The 24,793-nt window shown below is 38.7% G+C and overlaps 1 protein-coding gene across 14 annotated transcripts in view; it reads right to left on the bottom strand.

Annotated features, from left to right (window-relative positions):
• PARD3B (par-3 family cell polarity regulator beta) overlaps nucleotides 1-24,793 on the bottom strand; it is a 1,110,743-nt gene that overhangs the window by 444,826 nt on the left and 641,124 nt on the right. For 13 of the 14 annotated variants that reach the window (XR_014078966.1, XR_014078967.1, XM_081577736.1 and 10 more), the window contains one exon: nucleotides 14,719-14,904. The exons of the other annotated variant lie outside the window; for it this stretch is intronic. Coding sequence is in view for 11 of the 13 variants with exons in the window: in XM_081577736.1 (XP_081433862.1) it covers nucleotides 14,719-14,904 (186 nt within the window). In the remaining 2 variants the exon portion in view is untranslated. The remainder of the gene's footprint in view (nucleotides 1-14,718; nucleotides 14,905-24,793) is intronic. 14 annotated transcript variants of the gene reach the window in all.

Here is a 24,793-nt window from a genome sequence, read left to right as displayed (position 1 = left end):
CACAAATATTAATAATAATGAAATGTGTGAAAGTGACTTTTAGAAATCTTAGAGTCCAGAACTACAATAACTTAGACATTTGTATAATATCTCTTACCTAAACCTTTGGCAAGTGTGCTAGGCTAACCTGATTCTGCCATTTGCTCTGGAAGCCATCATGTTGCTGACTCAAGGAAAGGGGGTTTAGAAGCAAAAGACAGTGGCCATATTGCTTGCATTTTCAGGCACAGAGAGACACCATGCTTAAATGTCGCGTGCTTGACAACAGTAATGGATCTCATAGCTAGCTCTATTGAATAGTGCCGTGAAAAAAAAAATGCTCATGTTATTTTCTCTAACGCAACAAAAAGTTGCTAGTCTGCAAAAGAACGCAGAAGTGTGTAATGCAGGTCCAATCTGCTACCATGTCTTCTGGAGGAAAGTCTTGACAAAGGGGACTGCCAAGCCTTTTGTGAGGAGTCTCTGACTATAAGCACTTTCACCCAGCACCTTCAGGAAGAAACACCGCATACCACAGAGAACTGGGAACTCTGGCATGTGGATAAGTGGCCCAGATTCTAGTCTAAATCACCTCTAGGCACTAGTCATCTTCAGCTAGAAATGTCCCTGGAGTCGATGGTGGTAGCTGAACAAACTGGGACACAATCTCTATCTACAAAAGAACTTCTGGGGATCACAGTACACTTCTCTCCCCCAACAGACAGTCTGGGAGAAAATATGCTTAAATACTGACAGTCTGATTAGGGACATGGGTTATACCTGTTTCTAGGGTAGCAATTTCTTGTTGTGAGGCACAGATGCAATTTTAGGAATGTCATGATGCTGGTGCTGCTGCTAATACATTTAGCAGATATTTCGGCTAGGTGAGCATGGTAATTCTTCCATGAACTATCTATAGTTCTTATAGAACTCAAGAAGCTAGACAGATTAATGCTTTTACTCACATTTTACAAATAAGGAAACTGAGGCAGGAAAGTGATGTCAGGTGCTGCAGGTCACAAAAGAGAGTCAGAGATAAACTGACCTAAGTTCAGTTTTCATGAACCTTGGTTCTTCTCAGTTTCTGTACTAGGGCTTCCTTGGCTATTCATCTCTAAACTACAGTTGTACACACTAAAACAGGTGGAGGGGAGTATTCAAGGTTTGCAGTTAGATGTATCTGGGATCCATGTTCAAAGGAACAGAATGAAATGTAAAATGAAAAAAGAACTTTCCTAAGAAATGAGAAAACCAGACATATAATAAACAATAGGGCAGCCATACAGATTTGGGAGAGAAATCCTGTGGACAAGCTGATGAACTTTGACTAATGCTGCAGCAGATGGTCAGAGGTAGTTCCTGGGCTGACAGCTGGGGAAAGGGGGAGAGTGACGAGAGCTGTTCTGGGGCACGGATGTCCTTGTGGGGACGCACTGCCCATGCCTCCTGTTGCAGAGGGTGTCAGCCCGTGGATGGTGGAGGCCACACCCTCTCAATTGAGAAAGGAGTAAAATCAAGCGGTAAAACTTGACTGCACTGCCTCAACAGAGCCTAATGTCTTCTGCCTTCCTCTTGTTTTCCCACTCCACTTAATCTTTCCCATAATTTGGAGCAAATCTGGAAATGAGATTTACAGGAAAGGCCAAACACAAAAGAAATCACTTCATTTCTGTTATCTAATGGTGAGTGAGGCACGTAAAGGATACAATTAAGGCTACATGAAATGGGGTCAAATGGAAGCCACTTTAATGGCTGTGTACAAGTGAAGTGAGACACTTTACTCTAGGAATTATGCTCTTCTATTGTGGCATTTAATGGAAGCAGGACTCCTGGGATGGACCTTTCACAGGCAGTTGGGACAGTCACTAAAAATGTTTTGGGGAGGACTGGAAACAGATGTGTGGTTTTTGAAGATGGGGAGGAAGCACAAAAGTTGAATCAGTATCCTAGCCCTGTGAACAGGAAATGAGGTTGAGTGCTGGACCTGTAGACGCTTAGTCTTGGCAGGACACCTCATCCTCTATGACAGGAAGAAGAAAGATAAAGATTGAAACTTAATGGGTACTTGTAGAATTGAGGGAATGAAATCTGAGTGAGAGCCACCTGGTAACCTCCTGTGAACCTTCTCTGTGGAGTATTAGGCAAGGTCTGAGTGAAGAAGTAAATAAGAGATAAGGAGATGGAAGAAAAATGTTTTTTTGTAGAATAATCTCTTACCAACAAGTATTAAGTACAGACTTTTATTTTCAGCTATGTTCCGAGTCTCAAGCATACAAAACTACACTAAAGTAGAACGTGTTTGTTATATCCAAGTCCAAACAATAAGGCAGGTCAGGTCACTCCAGGGCAACTTTTTTTTTTTTTTAAGACATTCACATTCATCGCAAGCATCACTGCAGAACTGTGGGTGTGATAAAAATCCACATACTCTGCTTTTAAGGCTTAGCTGGCCCGTTGCTATTGGTTTTTGCTTTCCCTTTATAAGATAAATGATGGGTAATTTCATTAATGGTGGTGCCACTAAGCATCACATTGTTCTAACATTGAGTAGATTATCTTAGAATTAAGAACTGGAAGGCTCCTTAGAGATTATCTTGTCCAACTGCTTCCGTTTATAGATAAATAATGTGATGCACACAGAGGATAAGAAACCATTTATTGAATTCCTCTTCTAAAGAGAAGGTACTTCCACATAGATTCAAACTTGCTCAGCTAGTTAAAGTCAGAGCTGGATTAAATAGTCCAAGTCCTGACTTCTTAGCACTCCCTATTCACTACCCATTCTGTGTTCTAATAGATGACAATGACTAGTCCCTAAAGGGATCATGCTTCAAGAAAAAAGACTTTCAAATCCAGAGAGAACAATATGACACCAAATGTCTCCTGGAAGAGAACCTTATATGAAAGCCAGAGTCAGACTATAGAAGATGTGGAGACAGAAGGGGTGGGGGACTGTTTACCTATTTAGGTATACACACACACATCACACACACACACACACGCACGCGGTGTGTGTGTATCCATGTGTATGCTATGCTATGCTATGCTAAGTCGCTTCAGTCGTGTCCGACTCTGTGCGACCCCATAGACGGCAGCTCACCAGGCTCTGCCGTCCCTGGGATTCTCCAGGCAAGAATACTGGAGTGGGTTGCCATTTCCTTCTCCAGTGCATGAAAGGGAAAAGTGAAAGTGAAGTCGCTCAGTCGTGTCCGACTCTTAGCGACCCCATGGACTGCAGCCTACCAGGCTCCTCCGTCCATGGGATTTTCCAGGCAAGAGTACTGGAGTGGGGTGCCATTGCCTTCTCCACCTTTCTGTGCTACGCTGTGCTAAATCGCTTCAGTCGTGTCTGACTCATAGCTACCCTATCGACTGTAGCCTACCAGGCTCCTCTGTCCATGGGATTCTCCAGGCAAGAGTACTGGAGTAGATTGCCATTTCCTACTCCAGGGGATCTTCCTGACATGGGGATTGAACCTGTGCCTCTTATGTCTCCTGTATTAGCACACAGGGTCTTTACCACTAGTGCCACCTAGGAAGTCCATATCTCTTTTTATTGAACACCTAATACAGGGCAGTCCTTGTGCAAATAATTTGCATATGCTCTCATTTCTCAAAACAAACCTATGATACAAGCACCACACTCCACTTAGAGATATAATAATGGAGGCTCAGGGAAATTAAGTGACTGTTAAAGAATACTGTCACAGCCAGTGTCTGAGTCAGATACGTTTCCATTGTGCTATGTTGCTTCTAGAGATGATTAAAGGTACTACAGTGATTGAGAAAGGCTTCCTTGGTGGCTCAGAGGGTAAAGCATCTGCCTGCAATGCGGGAGACCTAGGTTTGATCCCTGGGTCGGGAAGATCCCCTGGAGGAGGAAATGGCAACCCACTCCAGTATTCTTGCCTGGAAAATCCCATGGACGGAGAAGCCTGGTGCAGGCTACAGTCCATGGGTCGCGAAGAGTCAGACACGACTGAGCGACTTCACTTGCACTTTCTTTCACTACAGTGATTAATGAATATAATTATTTAATGAGTTCCTCCTTTGTGCAGTTCTTTTGCTAAACCCTTTGTCTGTATGCACTAGACAATTTAATACTTATAACTACTCTATACACTAGGGACTGTAGCTCCCCTTTTAGAAAAGGAGAAACCAAGGATCAGGCGAGTTAAGTGCATTGTTATAAGTCACATGTCCAAAAGCAAATATGAACTAGGTCTGGGTTACTCTGAAGTCCATATTTCCAACCACTTTGCTAGTGATTCTTGACCTTTATGGGCTCTTCTTAGACTCCTATGAGAATCTAATAAAAGCAATGGATTGTCAGCTCTTAAAAATAAATATTTACATGATGGTTCCTCCACAGCTGTACATTTGGACCAGACAATTCTTTGTAATGGACAGCACTCATGTACTTTTTAGGATGTTGCATGTGCCCTCTGAGGCATATCCGTGATTTCTGGTGGTCCAGTGGCCTTGTAGTTTAGTCCCTGCTGTGCCTCTGCTATGATTAGCTGTGACAGTGCAACCCTTAATACACCTCTTGTGGCCAATTTTTTGTAGGTCCCTTTACCTCTAAAGTTCTAATGAACGCCGAGGGAAGAGAAAAGTCATGGCACAGAATGAGTCTCTGAAAAACATGAGTCAAGCATGAAGAAGTGGGCTGTCTAACCCAGGGGCAGCTGGCTGCGGCCTAAGGCCAGGGTGTTGAGAGGATTAATCATGACCAGATGTTGACTCCTTCCTCTGCCTGATTCTAATGGGGTCCTTGGTAAAGCCTTCAGGGACATCAACACTCAGGGCCCAAATCCCAAACCCTGACTTCAGGCTACACAACAGTTATTTCCTTGGAGTAGAGTGGGACTCCAGGCAAGATGGCACCTGACTGAGGAAAAGGAAAAATATTTGTCCTGAACAAATATTTCTTAAGATCCTAAAACTCCATGATAACATCTGCTTACTGTATTTTTTGGGGAAAAAAAAATCCAACCTAGAAAGAGCCTTGTATTCCAGACTGGAATAATTTAATTTCATTTTCAGACAATAACAATGAAAGGAAAAGAATAAATCAAGATTTTGAAGTATAGTTTTTAAAGTAAAGAAAAGGAACAAAGTTGGTAAGACCAGAAGCATGCGAACTCTTGTCTTGAAGGGCACCTATGTACATTAGTCAATGTTTTACTTCACCTGTCCTAACACAATTTCAACCAATACAAATGGCACCATTCTTCAAAAATAAGAGCTCTATTTTCCAGACACAATACATTGCACTCTGGTGTACACACTGTGGCGATGTGGTCCATACTTTTCCTTTACTCCAAAATGCCCATTGCATTCCTGCTCACTGGTACAATATCGATCCTTCAAAATGAGGCTCAGTAACTGCCTTCCATTTTCTTCCCTTCAGGCAGAACTGCTCCATCTCAACACCTATGATTACTTTTATATTTGTCTACCATTTGTTGTTGTTGTTTAGTTCCTCAGTTGTGTCCAACTCTTTGTGATTCCATGGACTGCAGCATGCCAGGTTTCCCTGTCCTTCACCATTTCCCAAAGTTGCCCAAATTCATGTCCATTGAGTTGGTGATGCCATCCAACCATCTCATCCTCTGTCACCCCCTTTTCCTCCTGACTTCAATCTTTCCCAGCATCAGGGTCTTTTCCAATGAGTTGGCTCTTCACATCAGGTGGCCAAAGTATTGGAGCTTCATTTTCAGCATCAGTCCTTCCAATGAATATTCAGGGTTGATTTCCTTTAGGACTGACTGGTTTGATCTCCTAGCAGTCCAAGGAACTCTTAAGAGTCTTCTCCAAGTTCAAACGCATCAATTCTTCAGTGCTCAGCCTTCTTTTTGGTCCAACTCTCATATCCATACATGACTACAGGACAAATCATAGTTTTGACTATGTGGATCTTTGTCGGTAAAGTAACATCTCTGCTTTATAGTACGCTGTCAAGGTTTGTCATAGCTTTTCTTGCAAGGAGTCAGCGTATTTTAATTTCATGGCTGCAGTCACCATATGCAGTGATTTTGGAGCCCAAGAAAATAAAGTCTGTCACTGTTTCCATTGTTCCCCCATCTATTTGCCATCAAGTGATGGGACCAGATACCATGATCTTTGTATTTTAAATGTTGAGTTTTAAGCCAGCTTTTTCACTCTCCTCTTTCACTTTCATCAAGAGGCTCTTTAGTTCCTCTAAGCTTTCTGCCATAGGGTGGTGTCATCTGCATATCTGAGGTTATTGATATTTCTTCCAGCAATCTTGATTCCAGCTTGTGATTCACCCAGCCTTGCATTTCACATGATGTACTCTGCATATAAGTTAAATAAGCAGGGTGATGATATACAGTCTTGAACTACTTCTTTCCTGATTTTGAACCAGTCTGTTGATCCATGTCCGGTTCTAACTGTTGCTTCTTGACCTGCATACAGGTTTCTCAGGAGGCAGGTAAGGTGGTCTGGTATTCCCATCTCTTGAAGCATTTTACAGTTTGTGGTGATCCACACAGTCAAAAACTTTAGCATAGTCAATGAAGCAGAAATAGATGTTTCTCTGGAATTCTCTTGCTTTTTCCATGATCTAATGGATATTAGCAATTTGATCTCTGGCTTTTCTGCCTTTGCTAAATCCAGCTTGAACATCTGGAATTTCTTTGTTCAAGAACTATTAAAGCCTGCCTTGGAAGATTTTGAGCATTACCTTGCTAGCATGTGAAATGAGTGTAATTGTGCGGTAGTTTGAACATTCTTTGACAGAAGGTCTACCACAGTCCTTACTGTATTTGAGTTGTTTATGTATTTATTATGTTACCAGCTTCCTGCACTATGGAATGAGTCTTTCCGTTTTCTGTATCCATTCTATTACATATTGTATAACTTATGGTAGCTGTAGATGTTGTAGAAATCCTTGCTAAATGGAATCACTAGAAACATCTTTCATTCAGGTGCTTTGAGCTGGTGTAAGTTTCACCAATGGACAAATTCAATAATATAAAAACTGTAATTATGAGCAATTCCTGAGCCCAGGCTCGCTTGGATATACTGGCACATGCTCAGAGAAACTTTATAATTCTAAAAGTGAAGCTTGGTTACTGTCTGTGTACTGGCTCACTATCCTCTTATTTAGCTGTTGCAAAATTTTAAGTTAATCTAATTCAGTTATTATCTTAAGAGCCTCACTCAGGGGCGGTCCTAAGATGGCAGAGGAATAGGATGGGGAGACCACTTCCTCCCCTGCAAATTCCTCAGAAGAACATTTGAATGCAGAGCCTCACTCCATTTTATGTAGCAAATGAGTGAAGTTCCAGCAATGTACCATTTATTCAGCCTCTGTGGCATGTGACACTTTTCTTTTTTTAATTAAAGATAACTGAAGAGTATTTTTAGAGCCTCAGAGTATATATAATCTAAACAATTTTGATATAATGTATTATAATTCTTTCCTTTTAAAGACCTACTGGAAACATATGGGATATAAATAAACATATTGCAATTTACAGCCTTCACTGTAGTCATGAGTAAATTTTACAGTTTCCTTAGCACGACGTTTCAGAAGCACTGACTGAAGAGTCATCACTAGTATTCCTTGGTCTACTTTGCAGCAACAGCACTCTGTGCTTGTTTTACATTTTTTCTGTTTCTTGTCCTTTCAGCTTCTTCTCTATCCCTTCCCATCTTCTTCCTGATTTTCTGTTTTCAGTTTAGTTTGGTCTAGAAAATTGGATAATAGAAGCTTATTAAGGTGCATGGGTTGTATGAATCAAGAAGATTCTGCATGAATGCCTAACTAGATTAGAATCTCAGAAGCCTTTTCAACTTAACAAAAGGATCTTATTTATTCACTTGAAGAAGAAAAAAGCTCTGTTCTTGCTTGTGCTAAGATTGCTAAAAATCTGCCTTCTTAAAAAAATGGACCCGGAGCAGAATGCTTAGACCAAAACTCTGACCACATTATGAACTCAATATCTCTTATAAATACTCAAAATATAGGTAAATATAGGTTTTCAGGTAAAAGATACTATTTTCAGAGTCAAAGTAACATGATCATGTTATACCAACTTTTGTAGATAATTTCATTTTTGATTAGGTCTACAAACATATATTTTTAAGCCTTTGAAGACAATAATGGAGTTCAAAGTATACATCAAAAAGACCTAGAGTTCTAAAAGTTTATCCAGCGTGATACAAATGTATTTGCATTTCCATAAATAAAATAAATATCTGAAAATGATAAAACTTAGCAAGAAAAACAATGATTGATACTAGCATTATGAAAATTTTAAAGTAATGTTATATCTCTATAAAATAGTTACTACTGCAGAAAACCCATAAATGATAAGCCTGAGTATATTAATTAACATGTATTAACATTATAGGCTTTTCTTTCTAAAAAAGGAAATTTATTTAAAATATATGGCATAACATAGTTGATAATTCTTTTTTCATGTTCAAATTACTTGTTTTATTTTTTAAAGCAGAGTTCTTATAGTGCTGGTGAATTTTTCCAGGCAAAGTTCCTGTTTTTAGTTGTTCATAGAATATCACATTTTTGCGGTGAGTATGAAATATTGGAGTTTGGCTTCTAACAGTTGAGCATTTGCAATGAAGCTGTTTACACCCAGATTGTATGGTGTTTTTGGTAAGAGGTAAAAACCTGGAAGACATGACTATAGGTAATGATCTTAACAATTCTCTTCCAGTAGAAAACACTATCAATTTTAAGAAAAATGGATAGCTGAAGAAATCATTTAACATTCGTGTCCCTTAAAATGCTGTCCCTTTTATCTTCCTTTGAATTCATTAATTATAGATCCACCACATGATTTATAGATACAAGCAGAAATGGAGGTGGAAATTACTCCTGCTAGGAACTCTTACCGGACTCCTTTTAAGTAGGTTAGATGTTATTCAAGCAACATTCCCCATTACAAAGAGACATGGATATTCAGGATCAAACATTGTATTCCCATAAATTCTAGAACTGTGCATATTATCTCCCAAAATTCATAATTAAGTCGTTTTAAAATAGAGGGATTGCTTGTATTAGTTAAGTTTTTTAACCTATTATGAAATGGTATAGATCTTGCAATTCTGCATCAGGCAACCTCTGCAGAGGTTGTACTCTAGACTTCCTAACCACACAAGAATCAAATTACTTAAAATTATGTCTATTTCATATTCTGAGTGCATGCATTTGCAATTAGCTATGTCAGGCATTTTTCTTTCATTTAATTTCATCATCATCAAGTAGTATTTATTAAGCACAAACCTGGCTAATTAATTTTCTAGAGAATAACATGTATTCTTAAATTCGTTCTCTTTAAGAGCCCTTAAATAATCTACCTGATACATGACATTTTTCCCTTAGCAAAAGCTGCCTTTAAATTTTAATTTTTGCATTATTGTTTCAAAGTTTCAATAGAACACATTACACTTCCAAAGTGAGTATATTCACATAAAAAGAAATCTTTCATAATTAGTATTGATAGAACAGACTGTATGGAATTTTTATTCTTCCTAATAAAGGATTTTAATATTCTACATGAATTTTTAAAAATATCACCATTCTAGTTATATATTTTCTAAAAGTAATTCATTTTTAAGATAGAAAAAGAAGAAAACAAGCAGATTAAGTTAGTATAGCCCAATTTAATAGACTTAAAAATGCATTTTCTCTAAAAAAAAAAAATTCAGTTAACAGAGTATATCAAAAGCAAAGGAAAAGAAAACTCATCTCTGAATTCAAAATGTTTAGCAAATGAGGATGAATGTATGTGAGATCTTCAAACCGATCATCCAGACTTTATGTATGCTTCTTTGGAAAAAGGAAAAGCTCATTTTTATGTAGATTTTGGGAGAGTCTTTTTCTCAAGTTATTAATTTTTCTAACTGTACAAGATAGATAATATTTTGTTTCATTTACCAGTAATAACAACACCATATTCAAGTTCCAGTCACAAGAATGAAATTTTAGAAAAGCATCCTCATGAAATCCTAATTGCATTCCACTCATAGTTATCAATTCATGAGATGTATGTATACTATATATGTATGTATGTATGTATAAATGTATGTTTATATAAAACATACAACATGCAAAGTTGTATCTAGTATAAATTTGGCTCTGGAAGCAATTATACTACACTTCAGGGGCAAATGTCCAGGAAAAATGATAGAAACTAAAATTGAATTTTGAACATTTAAGGCATGTTACTGGTGGCTCAGATGGTAAAAAATCTGCCTGCAATGCAGGCGACCTGGCTTCGATCCCTGGGTCAGGAAGATCCCTTGGAGAAGGGAATGGCTACCCGCTTCAGTATTCTTGCCTTGAAACTTCCATGGATAGAGGAACTTGGTGGGCTATAGTCCATGGGGTCACAAAAGAGTCAGACATGACTGAGCGCCTAACATTTTCACTTTCACACTTTCACTGTTTAAGCAGTTCAGTAGCAACACTCTAAGCTGTATTTGGCTGTTATGGTCAGTGGTCACTTTGGCTATATGTTGAAAAGTATAGCTCAAAAGGATGCTTCCGAGGGGTCTACAAGTGACTCCACAGACTACATGTCTCTTAGAAATGATACAAATGAGAGATGGAATGACAGAAAGCAACAGCCAGAGAGGTGAGGGGGTAAAAAGAAAGAGGCTCTTGTATATGTAGGCTGAGCCCCTTTGCAGGTCACCTGAAACCGTCACATTGTTAACCAGCTATTGTGCTGTGTACTAAGTCACTTCAGTTGTGTTCGACTCTGTGACCCTATGGATTGTAGCCCACCATGCTCCTCTGTCCATGGGATTCTCCAGGCAAGGATACTGGAGTGGGTTGCCATGCCCTTCTCCAGGGGTTCTTCCCCAACCAGGGATTGAACCCACGTCTCTTATGCTCCTGCATTAGCAGGTGGGTTCTTTACAACTAGCGCCATCTAGGATAAAACAAAACAAAAAGTTAAGGAAAAAAAAGAAGGACCGTAATTATAGTCACAGTTATCCAGAGGTTTTACATTTGGTTAGAAGTAGCCTATCTTTGTTTACACCAACGGAAATCCCTAGGAGAATCCAGCACAGAGAAGCCACAGGAAGAATTTGGTTCTACTTTTGAAAGTAGTTTCGTTTTGAAAAATCCACCTTCCCTAAAGGGGAAAGCACCTTGAGAACCAATTAGTGGTAGGAAGGGCCAGGGGAAAAAGAGTGTGCTCTGGCAGAAAGATTATTTTGTTGATTTCACCTAAAAAAAACTTTGGGCCAGATGCTAAAGTGGATGTTCCCCATGCTTATCTCCTCTCTGCCTCAGGGACAGAGCAGTCTGATACACGTGTATCTTCTGAACAGAGATGGGAACAAAGTCTCCAAACAATTTTTCTAAGACCTAATCCTGAATCACAGAACAGGTGGCAATTTTCTGAGGAGCAACAGTGGATTATTGAAACAGCAGAAGGAGAAGAGAAAAATAGTTTCCTCTTTCCTGGTTAATCAGATTTCTTGTGAGCAAAGCTTTAGGCCTCCACCCTCTGCACTGCAGAAAGTAAACAAGACAAATGGATACTAAACATTCACAATAAGGCTAAATTCATGATGGATACCTCTTACTATTTAAGATCAGCTATAAATACGCTGTCCAGTAGTTTTTAATGGTGTGATTGTCTGACTCAGCAGACCAGTGTCAGGAAAGAAATTTACATAAATGGAAAGCGAAATCTTCCTGCAAGAAACAGGCCTGTTAGAAATTGCTTAGGTAAGGAGATGCTCACTTACGCAAACATGGATATACATATTAAACCTGCTCTCCAATATCTGCTTGAGCTGAAGTTATTGCCCATAAAAAAGCTAAGATGTTTGCTTTTAATTTCCAAAAATTCATTTCAGTTTCAATTTTACTTGGAATAAATTCTGTAAATAGAGGTGTCATGAGGAATAAGAATAATGCCAAGCTGGTATCCACAAACATGACCAAGACTCATTCTTAAATACAGCACACGTTTAGATGTCCTGGCTAAGGATGATACACATCATATACACAACTCCAGGACAACAGCTCCTGATCTCTGGAAATATGAAAAGATGAGATCAAAGAGCCTTCATCACAGGACAGCAAAGCACAGACTCTGAAGTTGAACTGCCCAGGTTCACATCTTGGTTTAAGTGATTTCTGGCCTTGTGAACAAAGGAGAGGCACTAACCACTGAGAACTGTAATTTCTCCTTGACAAGATGGTACGATAATAATCCAGTATGGATGTGAAGAATAAATTTAGAGAATCCACCTAAAATACTTATTATATGGTCCAACAGATATTAAGCATAAAACAGAATGAATGTTAGTTGATAATGTTACTGTAATTATTATTATCATTTTCCTTCTGCTCCATAAAGAAGGCTGACTGCTAAAAAACTGATGCTTTCTAACTGTGGTGCTGGAGAAGAATCCTTAAATATTCTCTTGGACAGCAAGCAAGGAGATCAAATCGGTCAATCTGAAAGGAAATCTACCCTGAATATTCACTGGAAGGACTGATGCTGAAGCTGAAGCTAAAGCTGCAATACTTTGGCCACCTGATGCGAAGAGCTGACTCATTGGGGAAAGATCCTGATGTTGGGAAAGATTGAGGGCAGAAGGAGAAGGGGGCGACAGAGAATGAGATTGTTGGATGGCATCTCCAACTCAATGGACACTGAGTTTGAGCAAACTGGGAGATGGTGAAGGACAGGGAAGCCTGGTGTGCTACAGTCCATGTGGTCGCAAAAAGTTGGACATGACCGAGTGACTGAACAACAACTACTCTTCTGCTCCCAGTTCTGCATTTCTGAGCCTGATGGAGAGAGTCATAGACTGGATGCTGCTGCTGCTGCTGCTAAGTCGCTTCAGTCGTGTCCGACTCTGTGCGACCCCATAGACGGCAGCCCACCAGGCTCCCCCGTCCCTGGGATTCTCTAGGCAAGAACACTGGAGTGGGTTGCCATTTCCTTCGCCAATGCATGAAAGTGAAAAGTGAAAGTAAAGTCGCTTAGTCATGTCTGACTCTTAGCAACCCCATGGACTGCAGCCTACCAGGCTCCTCTGTCCATGGGATTTTCCAGGCAAGAGTACTGGAGTGGGGTGCCATTGCCTTCTCCGCATAGATTGGATGAATGGCCTCAATTCCTCACTGACTTCTCTAGACCCACACCGTTGTCATAGGCTCACTGTGGGTGGACTGTATTTTTCTACCCCTTGGATTGACCATGGATTCAGTCATATGACTTGTTTTAGCCACCAGTATGTGTGAGAAGTGACAGTAGGCCAGCTTGGAACCCAGAAGTAAGGAGGCTTCACGGGTCTTGGACATCAACTAGCCTGGTAGCCCAAGGTGTAGTTATAATACACATTATATTATTATAATATAATATAATAATCTGCAGATCTATGGTGTGATAGAGACAGGTCAGCCTTAATCAGAGCCCTTTTAGTTACTGTGCAGAGCCATCGGGGAAATAAAGGCTTATAGAGGTATGTTACTGAAATGTTGTCATTACTTATTATGCAACAGAAGCTAACTGATCCAGGAGTGCATTGAAGGGTTGTCTATCCCCAGTGCATTTCTTCTTCTCCAAAGAAAAAGACACTAGCTCAGTGTCTAGGTCTGAAGCAAAAGTGAAATGATAAGTTTGAGGAGACAAATGCTTTAAGAAAGCCAGGATCCTAGGACCAGGGGGTTTCCTATAAACTCTAATTATGTCTTCCTGGCTTTTCAGTGGGAGAGGGCACACGTGAATAATATCAAGATGATTTTAAAAAGGCTAACATTTATTCAAAGTTTATCATAGGCATGGTGCTAGGCATTTTATACTCATCGTCGCTTCTTGTACTCAAAAGAGCACCAGGGGTCAGGCGCTACTAATTTTATTCATTTTATACATGAAGAAACTGAGGCACATTAAAGACAACTGATTTGCTTGCATTCACTGAGGGTGAGAGCAATGAAGGCAGGATTTAAGCTCAGGAAGTCTCACAGCATGGCATGAGATGATAAAGATGATGGTCAGGATTGCTGACAATAAGCACAAACTTGTTTTCCCTCTCTCTGCAATCACTTAACTGCATTGATCACATTGTGTATATTACTTTATTCAATCCTTAGAACCCTATATGCTAGGTATTATTATTAATAGGCCACTAGTTGGAGTGTATGGTGGTAAGGTTGCATTTGAACTCAGGCAAATCTAGTTAACCATTAAATTATGGTAACAGCTATGTCCATGTTGCCCACCCCAGTATGAAAGGGCAGAATCATATTCTTCTCTTTTTATCTGGAAATTTATAAGCTTCTCTAAGTTCAAAGGCAAATAAGCATTCCCAGCAACATGGATCTTCTAGTGTATTAAATGTGATAAACGACCTTTAATTTATGCTTTCTCTCAGCTCCACTGAGCTTTCATTCTTGCAAGCACAAGGAGTAGAGTTTCTTATTTGTTGCTTTGATATTGACTAGCTTTCAGTTTTGCTTCTCTAATTGTGTATTGTTAGGTTCAATTTTGTTAGGTTATAAATTCATAAGAATCCTAACAGTAATAAAAATAATATAAAGTATGAAAACAAACTGTTACCCAGATCTGTTCACATATACATTTCCTGAATCTGGCAAGAAAGCCTCAGTGGTTTCAAGCCTTCAGAAACTTTCTTCATCCAGTCCCCAAGCAGAACAGTTAATGTTTCTAAGCATCTTTACACTGATGAACAAACAGCATTCATGCCTACCTTAAAAGCAGCACCTCCGTGGATGATGGACTTGATAAAAATCCCCAAGTCTGTTCCAGTTTCTCGAGATTTGTTCCCCTTCAAGCTCACCCCAAGACCAGCAGAACCAGAATCATTCAAGGGGATCTCAAAGGTAAGTTGCTCAGTTGTTTCCAGGGAGAATGCACAACAGTCAGGTTCTCCTTTCTGTTGGAAGTGTACACAAAAAGAATGAAGGAGGAGAAAGCAGATGAATATCAATGTTTACATTTTCAGATGGTCAAACACAGATGCAACTGGCAAGGCAAGATGACTGGTTCTCAGCTTAACAGCTGTAATCCTGCCGCCGGTGGACAAAGGCAGTCTTTTCTCTCTGCAGGAGCCTCCATCACATGGATGGAGTGGAGGGGATAATTTTGTGGAATAATATTTGGTGATGGTCAACAGAGAGGATCTTTGGTCAAGGCAATTTGAAACATTCCAAAAGTATTTGGAAATTCAGTAGAATATGCTCAACAATTAAAGAGACTGGATATTACCTAGGTAATCTTAAGTATTAGAATAAACATTAGAGATAATGTAATCTCAATACCTTCATTTTACAGATGAAGAAACAAGAGCTTAGTGTAGAAACATGCTACAATTCGGGGGAATATTTGGCTTATATAATTTAAAACATATCATTTACCATGGAAGCAATCCTATTGATAAAGATTGTCAATAGGACACAGAGAACTGAAAAAAAATGTTAATTTTAAGGTTAAAGATGTGATTCTTAATAGATATCACTGAATTGAATTTCACTTTGTCGAAACTCATGCCTTAAGCTTGCTTCTTTGGACACAATAACTTGCTGGCATCTGGTTTTGGAAATTAAACAAAAATGATAATGCACAGAAATATCCATGTTCTCTGTGACAAATGACACCTAGCCACAAGCCTAGTCATTCTTAAAAAAAAATATATATATATAGTACGGTGGCAAAGGCATAATCAGGGGTCAGGTCTCCAGAGAGAAACACACACTTAATCATACTTGGTCCACAGTGTTTTCAAATATACCAGAGTAGGGATAGAAAAGTGCTGTCCACATGACCAAGTGTATAGGGCCCCCTTCTGCATTCCTCCCAAGCTTGCAGAAATGGGAAACTCTGCCCCAGCGTTTAAATGAAAAATTTGAAAATGAGATAGCCCTGGAAACCATCAACTCATCCTAGGTCGGTAGTTCCTTCCTCTCTATAATTATGTTTAGAGACTCTCATCTTAAGGTCACTTTGAGGGACGCTTATGTAGAATTATATATTTTAAAAATTACCATGAATGTCTGAATGTCAGTCACAAAATAACAACTATAAAATCAGAAGTAGCAAAGAACCCACAATTAAAACAGGATTAAGAGGTCTGATCATAGCCAGATCTACTGACAGGACATCTCTAACTCCTTCCAATGAAGAGAAATTCCATGTCTAGCTTTAGAGAAATAGTTTGTTCATTTAATTTCATTGTAAATGAAGTTAACTATAAAGATTTTGACAATGGGTAGTTTCCAAGAAATGAAACTTTATTGTTTAATTTAATAAACCTATTACAAGTTAGCTCTTTTAACTAACTCATTACATTATCTAAAAAAAACAAAAAAACAAATCCCATTATTCAATACCAATTAGCTGCCTTTTTTTCCATTGGAATGCCAGAGTTAAATAAATACTAAATGTAAACTATTAGCCTTTATCTGTGCCTCCCAAAACGTCCAGTTTAGAATCATAACATTTTCAAAATCATTTATGTATACAGGTCTCTCTGGAATTTGGTTAATTTCAATCTAATCAAATTCTGCCGAATTAAAGTATAAATTAAAGAACTGCTTCTCACTAGAAGTTTGTGAACACTGTTTTAGAGAAAAACTAGAGAGTTTCTCTGGTTTTCATCCAGTGAAAAAGTGACATGAGGACAAGTTTCGCTTGAGTAACACCTTCAAACCACTCTATTCTATAATCAGCTTTCTTTTGGTGATTGTATTTCATTCCCAGTAAGACTGAGGTCCACTATTTGTACGAATGCCTTTCATTTATTACATAAGTGGTAAAAACAAAATAGAAATAAGGTGGTATTATGGTTATTTCTTCATGTGAAACAATTTATTCTTTTAAAGTCTCTGATGTCTGAGAGCTGGAACTATAACTACAAAAACAAACTAGTGGCTAAAAATGTTTGAGTGGTTCTGTGCCAAGTGCTTTACACATAGCAATACACTTTCTCTCCAGAACAATCCTGTGAGGTTTATTGTGAAGCCCATTTTACAGATGAGGGAACTGAGGTATGCAACATACAAGTATCATGCTTATAGTTCAAAAGGTCTTGTAGGTTTTCATAGAACCATTCAACTTCAGCTTCTTCAGCGTTACTGATTGGGGCATAAGCTTGGATTACCATGATATTGAATGGTACCGTGATATTGAATGGCTGAAGAATTGATGCTTTTGAACTGTGGTGTTGGAGAAGACTCTTGAGAGTCCCTTGGACTGCAAGGAGATCCAACCAGTCCATGCTAAAGGAGATCAGTCCTGGGTGTTCATTGGAAGGACTGATGTTGAAGCTGAAACTCCAATACTTTGGCCACCTCGTGCAAAGAGTTGACTCATTGGAAAAGACCCTGATGCTGGGAAGGATTGGGGGCGGGAGGAGAAGGGGACGACAGAGGATGAGATGGCTGGATGGCATCACCGACTCGATGGACATGAGTTGGGTAGACTCCGGGAGTTGGTGATGGACTGGGAGGCCTGGCGTGCTGCGATTTATGGGGTCGCAAAGAGTCAGACACGACTGAGCGACTGAACTGAACTGTAGTTCAAAAGACCTATTCATGTTGGAACTTTGTGGAGTTTGGGCAGTATGGTGCCTGTGATAGACTCAACTGCTGTACTACTTCTCAACTTCTGCAGGCCGCTGTGACTAGACCTAGTCACATGAAATCCCAAGATATATTTCTACAATGGCAGTAAGACATCATTCAATTTCACACTCTCCACTCAACTACACTTACATTTCATATCTTTCTTATGTTGTATGAAGTGGAAGTCATAATTAGTGGTCTCTAATAATAGCAAACTTCTCAATGGTGAGGGAAGCCATTATAGTAGTTAACACAGCCATTTCCTCTGTTAGAAATAAATATTCCTTTATCTAATGTACCAAAAAAAAAAAAAAAATCAATATGCTGAATGCCTCTGATAACATTGGTTCAACTAGTATCTCTTAAAATTAAACTCAAATCTTGCCATACAACACTTTGTGGTGGTGGTAGTTTAGTCACTAAGTCGTGTCCGACTCTTGCGACCTCATGGACTGTAGCCTGCCAGGCTACTCTGTCTATGGGGTTCTTCAGGCAAGGATACTGGAGTGGGTTGCCATTCCCTTCTCCAGGGGATCTTTCTGACCCAGGGATTGAACCAAGGTCTCCTGCACTGCAGGAAGTTTCTTTACTGACTGAGCTACCGGAGAAGACCACAACACTTTGTAGCAGGATGGAAAGAGGAATAAAGTCCTTGTAAGGGCCCCGAATGAAGGCCCTTAATGAGAGCATGAGCCCAAAGGCAGCAGCACATCCAGACCTTGGACCCTCCTGGCTTTAGGACAAGAGCTCTTTTCTCACTGTGCCAGGTATGTTATTTGCTATCGTGTCCCACTCTTTGTGACCCCATGGACTGTAGCCCACCAGGCTCCTCTGTCCATGGGATTTCCCAGGCAAGAATACTGGAGTGGGTTGCCATTCCCTCCTGCAGGGGATCTTCCTGACCCAGGGATCGAACCCACGTCTACTGCATTGCAGGAGATTCCTTATCATCTGAACCACCAGGGAAGCCCATGGCAGGTATATCCTTTGCTTTTTCTATATACAAATATCCAGAAAGGGAAAAATCCAGAGGCTGACACAGGAAGAGAAATCGTGTGAACTTCATTAATTTTTGTCTTTCCATTATTTCTTTTTCTTTGTTACTAGACGCTATGTTTCTAGATACCAAGTCCTTGTGATCCCTAGTTAGGCCCAGGATGGATGCTCCGATGCCCTACTGCCTGTGTCCAGGTCTAATGCCTCTGAACCTGCCCAGGGCCAGCCATACAGGATCAACTCAGGCTTTCTTAACCTCAGCACCACTGATGACTGGAGCCTGATAATTCCTTATGGGGGCTGTGCACTACATAGGAGGATATTATCAGAATCCCTGGCTACTACCTACTAAATGCCAATAGTATCTCCTTTCCCAGTCATGACAACCAAAACTGCCTTTAGACATTGCCAGATGGCCCTAGGGGTCAAAATCACCTTTGGGTGAACACCACTGCCCTGAATCAACAATTGCCAAATGCAGTCAAGTTCTAGGTAACCAGCACTGCCTGATGACATGTTCTAAGTATCAGGAATGCGTGGCAGTAACAGTCCCTGCAACTGATTGGGTCTCACGCTTAAAGACTTGTGACAGACCCTGGAGACGACCAGAATGAACTCCTAGGGAAGTCTGTGATGTCTTAGCTATGTCTCTGGTTATATGGCACTAATTTTCCAGAGGTAGGAATGAGAACTTTGTGGGATGAACACAGTATAAAAAGTGATAAATATTGAGTTACTGGTTTGTGTATATATTTATATATATATGTATGGGCTTCCCTGGTGGCTCAGATGGTAAAGAATCTGTCTGCAGTGTATGAGACCCAGATTCAATCCTTGGGTTAGGAAGATCCTCTGGAGAAGGGAATGGCTACCGAGTCCATAATTCTTGCTTGAAGAATTACATGGACAGAGGAGCCTCATGCTGTTTGTCTTATGTAAGGATCTAGGAGAAAAATGCAGACTACCAAGTCATGTTTGTTAGATCAAATATGCTTATATATACGATGTTTTTATACTTTTTTAGTTATAAAGAATCACAGAATTATATAAAATAGTGTGGACACAAATACTTTTAATCATGCGAGACTGTGACATAATATTAGATATAAAAGTTTATTATACAGTGCATCTCAATATATAACATATAATTTATACACAATTCAGACACCTACTCATCTACCTATTATCTGCCTGTCTTCCACCCCTACCCCATCTATTTGCATAGAAGAAAACTTGGTTATATCCTGCCACTGCGATATGGACTATGTTTTCTTCTCTATAATGTTTTTGTTTTCTGACACTTCTAAATTATAAAACAATAAATGTTTTTAAAAGGAATTTATGAAGAGATAAGAACCATTTGTTGTAGTGTTGTACTATCAAGTAGAGTGACTGTAAGTAAAGTGAAGTGAAGTGAAAGTCGCTCAGTCGTGTCCGACTCCTTGCAACCCCATGGACTATACAGTTCATAGAAATCTCCAGGCCAGAATACTGGAGTGGGTAGCTGCTCCCTTCTCCAGGGGATCTACCCAACCCAGGGATTGAATCCAGGTCTCATGCATTGTGGGCAGATTTTTTACCAACTGAGCCACAAAGGAAGCCCAAGAATACTGGAGTGGGTAGCCTATCCCTTCTCCAGCGGATCTTCCCTACCCAGGAATCGAACCAGGGTCTCCTGCATTCCAGGCAGATTTTTTTTACCAACTAACCTACCAGGAAAGCCCCTGAGAGTAACTCTAAACAAATCTCTAATGAAACACATGTACACATACACACACATATATATACACAAATGTAACTAATATCATGTAAACTAGATATAGTATTTATATACCCTATAGTAATAAAGAATCTGCCTGCAATGCAGGAGATGCAGCAGGAGCTGTGGGTTCAATCCCTGGGTCAGGAGGATCCCCTAGAGAAGAAAATAGCAACCCACTCCAGTATTCTTGCCTGGGAAATCATGTTGGTAAGTGTGATGGTCAATTCTTAGTTTTCATCTTACTTGGTCCAAGTAGCATGAGACCCCATTTATTGAGCCCTACTTCCTGAAACACTTTCTTCCCTTGGTTCCAGGACACCACTTTTAAGTATTCATCTCCTACTTCACTCTCTACTCCTTTCCAATCCCCTTTGCAGACTCTTCCTCATGTTATCCCGAAATACTAGTGTCCTAAGAATCAGTCATCTGACTTTTCTCTCCCATCCTCACTTTCTAAGTTACCTTATCTAACTTCCGCTCTCAATCCTTTGCATCACCTCCTCCCTCTGCTTTGAATGTTCCTTCCTTAGATTCCTACAGACATTCCCTCACTGCCTTCAATTTTGTGTTCAAATGCCAGTTTATTAGTGAGGTCTTCCTTGATTGCTCAGTCATGTCTGACTCTTTGCAACCCCATGGACTGTAGCCAACCAGGCTCCTTTGTCCATGGGATTCTCCAGGCAAGAATACTGGAGAGGGTAGCCATTCCCTTCTCCAGAGGACTTCCTGACCCAGGGATTGAACCTAGGTCTCCTGCATTGCAGGTGCGTTCTTTACCTTCTGAACCCCCAGGGAAGCTCCTTCCCTGATCATTCAGTTTAAAATTATTTTAAGGCAATACCATCCTACCTTTGTCTATTATCCTGATTTACTTTTTCTCCGTAGCATTTATCACATACCATATATTTGCTTGCTTATGTTTTTATTTTTTGATAGTGTCTTTTGAATGCAGGAATATTGCTCTTTTTTTTTCCCGTCAGTGAATCACTGATGCTTAAAACAGTGCCAGACTCAAAAATAAGCCCTGGGCAAATATTTGTTGAATGACTGAATTAATAGAAATGAGTAAGTGTCCAATAGTACATGTTTGTGTATATGTATATATGTGTATCTGTGAATGTGTATTTCTGGGATTATATATACATATTTATATATAAGAAAATGAATAAACTTCTGGCACTGCATTTGGTTCCTATTATTCTGGATTTTATTACTAAAGTGTTTATAAAATTAGTTTTGACATTAAAAATAATTGTAAAAAGTATAAAGTATCACAGTTATAAGAAACCTTAAAGTAACCTTGTCTAATTTCTCTTCTCATGCCATACTTCCTACTAGGAGAGATGATAACCCAGCTCAGCTTCAGCATCATATTCTCAATGAAGGCAGCATGATGTGTTATAGCTACCAATCTGTAAAGAACAATGGACTGTGCATGATTTAAAATTGCATCATTCACCTCAAATCATAAATGAACATTGCAAATGGTGATATTCATTGTGCATTTCATCAGGTTTGAGAAGCACTGTGATTAAGTACCCAGAGTTACATTATGTGTCCATCTGTCTCCTTATCTGTCCATATATACATATATGTGTGCACATATACATATTTAAATAAAAATTTCATGAGACAGTACTTACCAAGAGGGCAACACTATCTAATGTTTTCTATTCTATTTCATTATTTTTTAAAATTTGTCACAACCCTTTGCATTAATTTTGTAATCCAATAAAGCATCATAGTTTTCAATTTGGAAAACACCACAGTGATATATAAAGGCATTATTTTTATTAATTAAAAAGAAATGAAACGCAGAACCTAATGGTGAGTAATTGCTCAAAATGTTAATTGCTTTTCTTTCCTAATTGTCATAAGCCATTTTAATGGTTATTTACTAGATAATGGTAGCTTTATCCTACCTATCTCCAGCCTTCACTAACCCTTTATTCTCATTTACACAAACTTTCTTCAAGTTCTTACAGATGTTGTTCTGTTATCATTCTAATTATATCTCTTCCCTCTCCTTCCCGTTCAACTATTTTGTTTTCTATTTCTCTATTCTCTCATTTTGTTCCATGAAATACTATTTCTGTTTTTAAGCATAATGGATAACCTCTCACAGTTGGAATTCAGATATGAGACTATCCCATCTTGGCCTGAGTGACAAGAGTCAATCAACACATTTTTATCAAGCATCTACTACGTATCAACACTGCAATGTGAAATAGCCAGTCTACACAGAACGTAATAATTCTTAAAAGGTTACTTAACAACGTAAGAGTGCCTTTCTGTTTCATTCACAGTATTATCTGACAGAAAGGAATAGAGTCTAACAATAGCAAAGAGGAAACAGGAATTTACACAGTCAGATCTTGACAGATATACAACCATTTTTATGAAACAAATATCAAAAGTAATTACTTGAGAGGAGGAAAGAGAGGCAAGAAGATGGATGACTAGGTAGGCATCCTTATTATTAGCTTAAGAGTGTTCCAAATGGGGCCATCTCTGGAATCACAAATGTTCTTGTATTGCAAAGCAGTTTTGATTCACACACACAAGTGGTAATAACCCAGCCTTTCAAACCCTGGGGGAATCTATCAGTCCACAGAACCAATGTTCAATTTCCCAGAAGCCCAGGTCAGACCTGAAAGCATCCGTGCTGAACCTTTTATGGCCCTCATTTCATTAAATGCTGCGCTCTTGGCTCAGCATGAGCAAATTCTGGATGTCTTTGCCTTGCTTCCCAAATGTGTAATTAGTCTGTGTTGAGAGCAGCTTACTTTATGCAAGAGTTATGTTTTACATGCAATCATTTTGTCAGTTACCCAAAACTCAAAGGAGATTTAAGGTAAAAAAAGAAAAAAAAAGTCACTTTTTTCATGTATTATATATAGGAAAAGCCAGACCTGGCAATTCTGCCAGGATATTTTATAATTAGCTTAACCACTGATAAATTTACCTAAATAAACTCTAAGGAATTTAAGGTGATAAAACTTTTGTTATAGCTAAGTAAATTTTCAGAGCAATGAAAGGATAAGACACCTGCAAGACACTTAATTTTCTGAAAAATTTTAATCTTCTGAAAAAAGCACGGGTAGCTATTATAAGCATGAAAGGTTTTTGGCCAATTGGATTATATAGAATTCAAAATGTGAATATTGTCCTAGAGTGGAGATCAGAGACTCATTCCAACAGCTGGGAGGCACTTTATTTTGGACTGTACTTTTCAGAGAGTCAAGAAAAGATGACAACCAGAGATGAGCTGATATGTGCATAGGTAAGTGTGATCTAAGGATGATCATTGTGATAAACAGTAAAGGACTTTCCCACCACCACTGCTAAATCAGAAGAATTTGATGATTTACAAGTAGACAGATTATCTTTTAAAGTCTTTGCCCTCTGAACAACATAGACACATCACCAAAAAGCATCAGAGATAATAGAACAGATAATACTTTAAAATTCTGAATTACACAACAGGTGGTTGAAATTAACCCCAAACTCAATGTTATATATTAATCATATAGAAGAGGAAAATGTACCTTAACGTTGCAGTCAGTAGGGTAAAGCTTCACAGAACTACACACAAGCAACACTGCTCTTTACTTTTAATGAAAGAAAAATTTTTAAATGATATTCACATGGTTAGCTCAGTAATCAATATCTAAAATATATGTCCTTATGTGATCTTTTAAAGTACATGTTCATTCATTTTAAAGTAACTTTAAACCAAAGACCTACAAGAAGAAAATACTATAAAATATTTGTAATTGAGACACTTTTTCATGTTTTTTGAAGTTCATTCCTCAGAACGGAGGTAGAAGGGGAAAACTGAATTCAAGAGCTGATCTCTGACTGAACTTATTCAAAAACAGTTTTCTTTAAGTAAAAGAATCATCTAATACCAGAAAACAAATATCAAAAAAATGCCCATCTTTTATTGCTTGTAGAATATAAAAGTACCTTAATATAATACTAAGTCAGAGATTAAAACTAACAGAAGTAAAGTAAGTCAGAGTTAAGATTCCTATAACAACCTTGTTTTCCTCCTACTCACAATACATATCCTTGAAAGATCAGCAAATGCAACAGTTTAAGGACACTGGAAATCATTTTTTCTTTCCTATTTGGACATAGATTAAAGAAGTAAAAATAATATTTTGTGTTATGAAATGTAATATAAATAATATTTTATAATTCAGATAGCATAGTTTTATAAAACTATGAACCTGCTTTGTTAATATCAAGAAACAATAGATCCTTTATCTTTTCTAATAATATTTTGTTTATTTTTAAAAACTTTATTTTATATTGGAGTATAGTTGATTAACAATGTGACAGTTTCAGGTGGACAGCAAAGGGACTCAGCCATATATATACACGTATCTATTGTTTCTGATACGTGTATAAGAAACAATCAATCTTTTTGTTTTGTATTT

Source organism: Giraffa tippelskirchi, chromosome 3 (assembly GCF_054371585.1).
Source record: "Giraffa tippelskirchi isolate mGirTip1 chromosome 3, T2T-mGirTip1v1.2.pri, whole genome shotgun sequence".
Classification (NCBI taxonomy): domain Eukaryota; kingdom Metazoa; phylum Chordata; class Mammalia; order Artiodactyla; family Giraffidae; genus Giraffa; species Giraffa tippelskirchi.
The sequence above is the reverse complement of the archived record's forward strand: the minus strand, read 5'-3'. Positions and strand labels throughout refer to the sequence as shown.